This window comes from Brassica oleracea, chromosome C2, assembly GCF_000695525.1.
Source record: "Brassica oleracea var. oleracea cultivar TO1000 chromosome C2, BOL, whole genome shotgun sequence".
In the NCBI taxonomy this organism is placed as follows: Eukaryota; Viridiplantae; Streptophyta; class Magnoliopsida; order Brassicales; family Brassicaceae; genus Brassica; species Brassica oleracea.
This window is the reverse complement of record NC_027749.1, coordinates 30,828,367-30,839,042: the sequence shown is the minus strand read 5'-3', so window position 1 is coordinate 30,839,042 and position 10,676 is coordinate 30,828,367. Positions and strand designations below refer to the sequence as shown.

The 10,676-nt window shown below is 42.4% G+C and overlaps 1 protein-coding gene across 1 annotated transcript; it reads left to right on the top strand.

The window, feature by feature from the left end:
- Window positions 1-5,488: 5,488 nt before the first annotated feature.
- LOC106323997 lies at window positions 5,489-8,670 on the top strand. The gene is made up of 4 exons (XM_013762028.1): window positions 5,489-5,774; window positions 5,961-6,039; window positions 6,159-6,321; window positions 8,293-8,670. The coding sequence occupies exons 1-4, from the start codon at window positions 5,489-5,491 to the stop codon at window positions 8,668-8,670; spliced, it is 906 nt and encodes a 301-aa protein (XP_013617482.1).
- The last annotated feature ends 2,006 nt before the right edge of the window (window positions 8,671-10,676 follow it).

Genomic DNA, 10,676 nt, shown 5'->3' with positions numbered 1-10,676 from the left:
TGCGGGAAAATTTGGCGCATGAATGAGAGAGCCGGAGATTTCGCGATTCCTCGGATGGAGGAGAATATTTGGAAGCAATGGGAGCCGATTACCGTTTCTCCTGATACGGTCGAGGCGGAGACAGGGGTTCCCGACGAGACGGGTGGAGTGAACCAGCCGGTGGTTCCCCTTACCGTCGATGATTACTTGGTGGGGGAATTGATGGTTGATTGGCGAGGCCTTCTATGGCTTATCGGGAAAGTGTTCACTTGTAAAATATTTTGATTGTTGGTTCGTTTCTGGCCGAGTATGGCCGTGTTTTAGGTAGTGGGACTGGCCGTATGTGGCTTTGAATCCCTGCCGTTTACCGGCCGTTGTCTTATTCATACTCTTTTATAAAAAAAAAAGGGTTCAAGAATGTTTGTGTTAAGTGTCGGGAGAAGGATCCGAGTTGTCATCTCGCTCCTTATCCTTTTTCATGAATCGTCATGTTCGTTGCTCGTTCGAGATGTTTGACAAATTCCCAAAGTTTCGAGGGCGTTTTAGATGCGGGCGAAGAGACATGCTTTCAGGATCTTGCATCTTTTCGATATCATGCCTTGAGACGTTAGAGACCAGTGTGCTGGGTTTAGGGAAAGACCTAGGTCTAATCACTGCTTTAGGGAGGTGCGATGACTATTTTGACTTACGTTTCCTGTATCTTTTTCGACCTGATTCCGCCCCGCTTTAAAGTCCGTGATATGTTCTCGGCTTACGTGACTTGTATGGTAGGAATCGAGCATCTCTTCGAGGGCAATTTTTAAGGCTCCCGAAAGTGATGACCAAAATTTTGGATTTCTTTTATAGCGCGCTATTCTATCTTAGTCGGATGTATGAGGTCCTACCCTAAGGATAGGTCTAAATGCGTTTGTTTAGGACAACTAAAGTGCTTGGCGAGGCCAATCGAATAGCCTTTGTAATTTTTTAGTCGCGAACGGACTGGGGCATATTCTCGAAGATGTAGGCGACGTCTCGCTTATTTGGTCGAGAGTTGAAATCAACGGTGCGGCCAAGATATGCTTTCGAAGGAGTTTTTAGTGGTCGGCGGAATCTGTTGATTCTGGCGATGCTTTTATGATGATTTTGTTCTTTGTTGGATAAGCTGGTGTGGAGTCGCTCCGTTTTGAGGTGTGACGATTTATTTTTTGCGAGTTTTTTTCGTCCGATAATTGTTTTGTTCGTAGACGGATTTTTTTCGAAAGTATAACAAGATTTTTAACGAAATCATTATTGCCGAAAAAGTTTCAAAATTTTTGAGTACAAGGCAAATATTTTTAGAATGTGGGAATATACGAGTATTTGTATATGTACCCACTCCCCCCCCCATTTTGGCGAGGGGGGATAGCTGAACTTATCCTTGGACAAGCTGCCTACGTACCCCTTTTGGGGATCAAGCCATCTCGAAGTTCTGCTTGTTTGTGCGAGTGTGTTTACACAGCTACTGCATCGGTCGCATTAGTTGCAGGATCGATGTCTTTTACCGGATCTGTTTCCTCCGATAGGGTAGAAGCGTTAGGCTCTGAAATTGATTGTTCTTTGGCTGTTGCTTGAGTCGACGATTCTGGATCGTCTTTTTCGAAGCGTTTTCAGTCGACGTCTGAGTTAGCTTTGCCCGTTTGGGCATTACCATTGTGGTGGTCGTGGTTTACCGTAACTTGTGTTCGGCCAGGAAGCAACGTCTTGATTGCGTCTGCGATCCCCAGATTGCGGAAATACCATTATGAGTCGGGAATTTGATGCCTAAGTGGTAAGTCGATGGGACTGCCTTCATGGCGTTTAGCCAAGGAGTGCCCATGATGACGTTGTAGATGGTCGGGTGGTCGACGACCGTGAAGTTGACGATTTTGTGACTTCTTTCTCCGCGACTGGCAGTTTGATCGATCTGAGAGTCATAGATGTCGTGCCCTCGAAACCAGTTAGCGGCTTGGGCGATGGTACGACTTTCCTAGGTCGACGTTCATCCTCTTGAGAGTGTCGCGGAAGATGACACTGAGTCTGTTGCCTGTGTCGATGAGAACCCTTGCGACTTCGACATCTCCTATCAAGAGATCGATTACGAGTGGGTCACAGTGGGGCTGGTCGATCCCGCCAGCCTCTTCTTCGTCGAAAGTGATTGCCCCGTTGGGGAAGTCACTGGGTGCAGACCAGGCTAGCGAGTTCGCGCTTGTCTCGGCCGTACACTGATAAGCTTTGATGGCAGAGACGGTATCGCCACAATACTGCGATCCTCCGATGATCATATTGACTCTACGGCGGCTACTATTGTTTCCCTTCTCATCTTGCATTCTTTCGCGTTTTTTAACCGATTGGTTCCCTTCGAAAGAGTTTTCCGTTTGGGGGCCTTATCGTTTCTCGGGAGGCGGTCCAATTCGATGACGAGGTCATTAATGCTTGATACTTCAGCGAGTTCTCCTGCAAGTAGTTTTGCGGCTAATCTTGCGCCGAGAACTTTGCAGTTAACGGTTGAGTGGCCGCAGGCTTGATGAAAGTCGCAGAAGACATTATTGTCGTAGTTCGGATTTCGAGTCCACGTATTACCCGTCGTCTGGCCCTGCTCTGGTCCAGAGTTGATGGCGTAGTTGTGTGCTCCCTGGGTCTCTTCTACCCCATGATAGACGTTTTTGTCGTTTCGTGTGTTTTTCTTCTTTGATTTCTGATCCGACCCAGGATCCTTTGACGACGTCTTTTGCGACAAGACCTTCATCTCTTCCTCGATGATTATGTAGTCTGTGACCTTGTGGAGCGCGTCCTGGATCAACGCGGCTTGTCCAAGGTTATCCACTTCTTGAGCTTCGACTTGTACCAGAGAGTCTTTTGAGCGCATCTATGGCCACTTTGTCGCTGATTCCGCTTACCTTGCCATCACGGTTTTGAACCATTTTATGAAGTCGCGGAGAGACTCGTCTTCTACCTGGGATAAACTCCAGAGCTCGACGTCGGAGGTTTCTCGATCCAAAGCGAGTTGGCGTAAACTCCAGATAGAGTTTCGTTTCAGACGAGAGAACCACTTAAGCGCCACTCCGAGGTTCTCGGCGAAGAGGCGGCATTCGCCGGCATCCTTTTCGTTGTCTATGAACATGGCTCTTCCCATCGTGATCTGGAGAGCCTGCAAGTGTGCCTTGGGATCGCTCGTACAGTCGTAAGGAGCCACTATGACTTTTACAGGATCCGAAAACCTAGTCTCGGTGATGCGGGTAGTGAAGGGCGTTTTCCGAGCCTCCTCGAGGAGCAGGTCGATCTTGGGTGCAGTGCTAGTAGCGTGATGGATATGTGATTTCACCGCTCTAACTAACGCAGCCGTCTTCATGAGATGATCACGAAGGTCGCAAATCTCGGATTTTTCGCCAGCAGATTTTTGACCTTGTCGGCGTTTGCCGTGAGTAGTCCGAGTTTGCTCCTCGGCCATTTCCTCCTGCTTGTCCCAAAAGATGGCTTCTTCCGCCTGGATCATAGGGTTGTCGAACTGGGATCATCCCGAGCCGCTCGGCTCCTTGTTCGGAGTGACTATTAGAATCCAGATCAATGCGTTCGATTTCTTAATCCTCTTTACCTTCCTCGATAGGAGGGATGTCTTCCAGCTCTTTATGCGTTGGCGCGGGAGTATTTTCTTCAGGATTTTGTCTAGATGATTTCCTCTACGCGTTGGCAGACCGGTCGATAGGCATCGTGAAATTGAGTCTTGTTCCGCGGATTCGGGTTACTCAACGCGGAAGAACGGCCCTGGTTCTCGCTGTTAGGCCTTCAACCTGTTTAGCGAGAGAACTCATGACCTTGTCTTGTTCTGCTGACGTCTTTTCGAAGTTTGAGAACATCTTCTTGACTTCCTCGAACGCTGCGGTGTTTGCATCGGCGTTGACCGCAGTTACGTTCGTCGCTGGAGTCTTCTCAATGTTGTCGTCGGTGGCAGTGCCGTCACGAGTTTTTTGGTTTTTTAGATCGTCGGCTGACATGTCTGATTGAGCGTTGGTGACCGAGAGTTAGATTGATCCGTACCACCCCTCCTTCTAGCGCCAAACTGTGGGAACCGAAATTCGTACTTTCGATTTCCGTTTAAATTAGGAAAGACAGGAAACCCTAAATTTCCCAGAGGTCCCGGATATCTGCTAAACCACACGCCAAGTAATCAAAACACGAAAGTATAGACGAGAAAAAATATATGGAATCGAAAAGAGAGCAAGAAAGGTTTTTATTTTGAATCCGCGTTTGAGCGTAACAACAAGGTAAGAGCCTTCGGCCACGAGAGCTGTCGGCGAGATTCCTAGTTCTAGCAACCTAAGACTTGGAAACCTAGTAGAGTCGCAGCTCGATAACAAAAAACGGATAATTGCCTAAATGCTCTAAGTTTTTTGCTCTGAGTAAAAATTATTGTGTCCCCTTGTGCCCCCACCTTCGACATCCTTATATACTCTCCAAGAGGCGGTTTGGTCTTTCCTTTTATGCCCTCAGCCGACTTTATGGCTTCGCGAAAATATTCCATATTTCCTCGATCTTCCTGTTTATCCTCGGAAACTTCACATTATCTTCCGAACTTGACACTTATCTTCTACTGCAAAAAAGGGATAAACCATCATGACGATTTGGGCTTGATTTTGCATAAGATCGTAAGTGGGCTTTTTACCGTGTTCCGGACCCTTTTGGACTGTTCTCGGACAAGCATTTTTTACGATTTTATAAAAAGAGCTTGTTTGAAACGACGTTGATTTCGAAGAACTTCCAAACTTTTCGTATAGTGTAGGCAGCTTCAAGGTGTTTTACTTTACCGTTGCCGTTTTATACAAGAAATCCGAATATCCTTCGAGAAAACGATTTCTTTGCGGTTTTCAATCTGTAAAGTTCCGATGGTGACTCCGATCGAGACGAAAAAAGAGTCAATTCGATCCGATCACAGAAGAGGGAGCTACGAGAATGGGATGAAGGCAGCGTGTTCAGTCTAACTCGCCAATTTGGCGAGTTGGACGGCTCGTTAGGTCCAACACCAACTCGCCCATTTGGCGAGTTGGACGGCTTGCTCGGTCCAACTCACCTACTTGGCGAGTTTGACGGCTTGCTCGATCTAATCATCTCGTTTGATGGGTTGGACGTTGGTGTTTCATTGTCCGGGATCCGTTGTCTGGGGCTTCGAGCATCCTTCCTTGAAGGCTTATCTCGTAAATCCCTTTCGGACTTGTTACGAAACTTGATTTAGTTCTTCAATTTTGATATTCCTTTGAGAATTATCTTTTCTTTTTCTGAAGAAGACGTTTCTCGGGAATTTTCTGACTTTGATTTCGTCGTAACCGATTTTGACCCCAACATACTTCTCGGGCAGCCTTGGGAGTTTGATAGATGAGTGATCCATGATGGTTTCCTCAACACCTACACGTTTAAATTCAAAAATCGCAGCTTCACACTGAAGCCGTCACCACCACCTAAACCTCCTGCGACTCCGACACCTCTCTTGTTGTTACATAAGACACCTTTCGAAGTAGCAATGCGTGAAGAAGGCGTTTTCTTCATCTTAGCTGCTACACCATCCTCGCTGTTAATGATTAATAAAACACAACCAGAATTTCAAGCTATTCTTACAGAGTTTTTGGATTTCTTTCCTACGGATCTTCCTCCTGGACTTCCTCCTTTGTGCGATATACAACCTCAAATCGACTTTGTACCAGACGTGAGTCTTCCCAACCGGTCTCACTACCGTATGAGTCTGACAGAACATGAAGAACTCCATAAACAAGTCGAGGAATTGGTCACCAAAGGCTTCTTGCGAGAAAGTATGAGTCCGTGTGCTGTCCAAACGCTTTTGATTAAAAAAAAGACGGTTCTTGGCGTATGTGTGTTGATAGTCGGGCTGTGAGTAAAATCACTGTTCGTTACCGTTTTCCCATCCCCCGGTTGGATGACCTTCTGGATCAAATCGTCACAGCACGCGTCTTCTCTAAACTCGACTTGAAAAGCAGGTATCACCAAATCCGCATCCGTCAAGGAGATGAATGGAAAACAGCATTCAAAACACGTGAAGGCCTTTTTGAATGGATGGTAATGCCATTCGGTTTATCTAACGTGCCCAGCACATTCATGCGAGTAATGAATCAAGCTATACGACCTTTAATAGGAAAATTCGTTGTGGTATACTTTGATGATATACTCATTTTTAGCTTGACCGTGGATGATCACATGTCTTACCTCCGCGAGGTTGTCCTCGTCTTGAGCCGTGATAAACTTTACGCAACACAAAAGAAGTGTGCCTTTGGTTCGCCACAAGTCCACTTCCTAGGCTACATCGTCTCTGTCGAAGGACTCTCGGTTGATCCTGACAAAGTATTGGCCATCAATTAAGTCCTGGCCCGAGCCGCAAACAATTTCTGAAGCACGTAGCTTCCAAGGCCTGGCTTCCTTCTATTGTCGCTTTGTGCCTTAGTTCAGTGCCATTAGGCGCCGTTCACGAATTGTTTTCGTGAGAGTACCTTCTCATGGACCCCAGCCGCAACAGACGCTTTCAACATAATCAAAAACAAGCTTAGCACTGCTCCGATCCTCGCACTTCCAGATTTCACGGCAGTATTTGAGTTATACTCTGATGCGTTGAAGACAGGAGTTGGCGCTGTTCTTAGCCAAAAGAAACGTCTGATTGCGTTCTTCAGTGAGAAAATCTCAGGGGCTCGTTTTTGCTACAGTACATACGATATCGATTTTTACGCTATTGTCCAAGCTATCAAACATTGGCGACACTATTTATTTCATAAAGAATCCGTCTTGTACACGGACCATGACACTCTCAAGCATCTCAGCACACAAGATAAAGTCTCTTCACGAGATGCCTCTTGGATAGCATATTTATAACAATTTACGTTTGTGATCAAGCATACGTCCGGCGTCAGCAATGGCGTGGCAGACGCGCTCAGTCGTCGACAGTCTTTGTTATAAGTGCTCCATTTTTCTGTTCCTGGGTTTGGAACGTTTGCGGACCTCTACCCAGTGAATCCCTTCTTTGGTCCAATCTGGACGGCTGTATCTTCCGGCTCTTCTTTGCCTTACACCCTCCACGACGGTTTCTTATTTCGGAATAATAGACTTTGTGTTCCCACTGCAGCCTTCGTCTACAACTTATATCAGAACTACATAACGAAGGGCACATTGGTCGTGACCGCACTTTACACTTTATCGCAACGTCTTATTTCTGGCCTTGTCTTCGCCGTGACTTCGAACGATTCGTTGAGCGTTGTGTAACCTGTCAAACGTCGAAAGGTACCGCTTCTAACGTAGGATTATATTTACCTTTGTCGGTGCCTACTCAGCCATTGACAGACATTAGAATGGATTTTGTCATGGGTTTACCACGGACACAAAAAGGGTTTGATTCGATGTTTGTCGTGGTGGATCGCTTCTCAAAGATGGTTCACTTTATTCCTTGCAAGCGTACAACAGATGCAGTACAAGTCGGTACATTATTCTTCCGAGAAATCTATCGTTTACATGGGTTACCTTTATCCATTGTATATGACAGAGACTCACGCTTTTTGGGACACTTCTGGCGTTCTTTATGGAAACTCCTTGATACAAGTCTCGATATGAGTTATGTTTATCACCCGCAGACCGATGGCCAAACCGAGGTTGCTCTCTATAAAATCTCCTGCGAAGCTTGGTCGGCACTTCTATCAAGTCATGGGATTCAAAGCTTCCACAGGTGGGATTCGCTCATAACCATGCTGTTAACTGCAGCTCAAAGTTCAGTCCTTTCCAGATCATTTATGGGATGGTTCCTCGAGCACCACCGGACCTTTCTACATTGCCTGATCGCCTTCGTCTGCATGGAGAGGCAGAAGCATTTGTGGAGCATCTCGTTGATACTCATGCGCAAACGAAAACTAATCTAGACGCTTCAGTAACGAAGTAAAAAGCCACTGCAGATGCGCACCGTTGGCGCCTTGTCTTTGACGTAGGTGACCTGGTTTGGGCGGTTCTTACACGAGATCGTATGCCTGCTCATGCCTATAACAAACTCAAATCAAGGAAGATTGGCCCATTGGAAGTTCTTAAGCGCATTAACGATAATGCAAATCATCTCCTCCTGCCTTCGGATATTACGACTTCCGGCATCGTCAACGTATAGTTTCTTTCTGCCTGATCAGCCTTGTGATTCGCGGTTGAATCCTCTTCACCCCGGGGGACCTGCAATGGAAGCACTGAAGTGGTTGAATAGTTTGATGTTGATTGGGCCAGAGATAGAGCAGATAGAAGTCTACAACCGGTTATTGTACATTCATTGGTGGGAACTTGGTGACCTGGAAGAGCAAGAAGCAGAAGGTGGTGCCTTTCTCAAGTGCTGAGGCTGAGTATAGAGCCATGCTGAAGCTAACCAACGAGCTTGTATGGATAAAGGGGATACTGAAGCACTTGGACATTGATCAAACCACGCCAATGACTATGCACTGTGATAACCAAGCAGCCATCCACATTGCCACCAACTCAGTTTTCAATGAGAGAACCAAGCACATTGAAGTTGATTGCCACAAGGTGAGGAAAATGATCATCCTTGGAGTCATCTTGCCATGTTATACAAGAAGTGAAGATCAGCTAGATGATGTGTTTACCAAGGCTGCAAAACATAAGACAATTGAGTCCATCCATAGACGGTTGGGTCTCATTGATCTCACCAAACGCAGTTGAACCCCTTAGTCATGAGGTCTTTACTCTTTTTCCCTCATCAAGGTTTTATCTCATTGGGTTTTTCTTGATGAGGTTTTTAATGAGGAAGATATCATGGCTTCCAAGCTTGGCTAAGTCCCATTAGTCAAGCTTGAGGGAGAGTGTTGAGTAGAAATAAGTTATGAAGAAATGAAGAGTTGAGAATCATAAGGGAGAAGAAGATGTGAAGGGTTGAAGTGTTTGGGAGAAATGGGTTTGGGTCGACCATGACCGTACAAGGCCGTACTAGACCGTACTTGGCCGTACTTGGCCGTACGAGTATGGTTCGCCCAAACCTCGAACAAGTTACCCGGGTAAAAGATAACTTATGAGAAGTTACCTTGGAGCCTTACCTTTGAAGATCAGACCGTTGGAGTGGATAAGAGACGCGTCTAAACAGGCTGTCATATGCTGGAAAGGAGGAAGGATCTTGTCAAAGATTCCAAGATGCCTAAAGCATGTAAAGGCTCTCATTGGACAGATTCAAATGGACGCTCCACCTTATCTTTGACTTCACATGCTTTCTCTTAGGGATTTCGAAAACCCTCATGTATCTCAGACCTATATATCGTAACTCGTGTGGATTAATGAAAGTGATACGTTTTGAAACATTTCTTAGACTTTTAAGACTCCTTAAACATGATTAGACACTAAACTTGCTTCTCTTGGTTCTTAAGACACTAAATCACTTCTAACCTTCTCTAAACTCTTCATTTTCTCATTTTAAACTCAGATTAATCAAAATTTTATAACATACAACTTTCTGATGTTATAATTTCATATTTTATTAAACTTATATGATGCTTGATAATTTTCTTAATTCATTATTTCTTAATGATATATTTCCATAATAACATCTTATATATTAAAACAGAAGTCACAACTTTAATTCATGTGTGATTTTTTTTAAAAATGGACTCTCACTATAAATCAGTTATCATTCATTTATTACTAATAATATAGATTAATAATATATCATTCCTAATATAACATCGATTTGTAAAAATCTGGAAACTCACATTGATTCATGTGTGATATTTTTATTTGGATCATCATTTAAAATTTGTATTAAATGTATTTCCTTAATACTAATATATAGTCTTTTAACTACTTAAATCATAATATAATTTGATATCTTTTAAATTAAAATATATATATATATATATATATATATATATAATTTTCTTAACAAATGTGTTGAAAAACATTATAACAATAACATAATTATAAAAAATTGTATATAAATATTTTCACTAATTTTGTAATTAGTAATGAAATTAATATATAATCTTTTAACTACTTAAAATACATTAATATATATATATATATATACTCAGTTATCTTTTATAAAATGAAAAAAATTATATCAAATTTTAATATTTTATAGTTATATCTATCATTTTAAAATAAAACACTGTATTTAATTAAATATGATAAAATTATTTTAAACTGATAAATTAATATATTTTATTTTCACAAGCATTAAAAATTTATGCTATAAATATAATATGTTGGTAGAACCGGTTAACATTAGTAAATTAGATAATTCATGTATAAAACTAACTTATCTTAAAAAATTTAATATATATATATAGTTATTATCTTAAATGAATAAACATAAAAAAAAATTGATAAAGGAAATCTAGCGCTTTGAATTACGGATCAGGATCATAATAATTGAATAAAAAATAATTTTAAATAATATATAATAAAAAAAATACCAAATATATGTGATGATTTGAAATAATCAATTAACTTACAGCATGAAAACTATCAAATTGTTATATTTAAAATAATTATATATAAACATTTAAATATATAAGTAACTTTAAAATTATATTCTAATTATGTAAAATATATATATAAACATGAAAATTAATATCCGCACGGTTATGCGGGTCCAAATCTAGTTTAATTTAAAAATGAAGTAGAAAAATATTACATTGTAAAAACAAAAATATAATAAGATGCATTTTCTAAATCTTTTT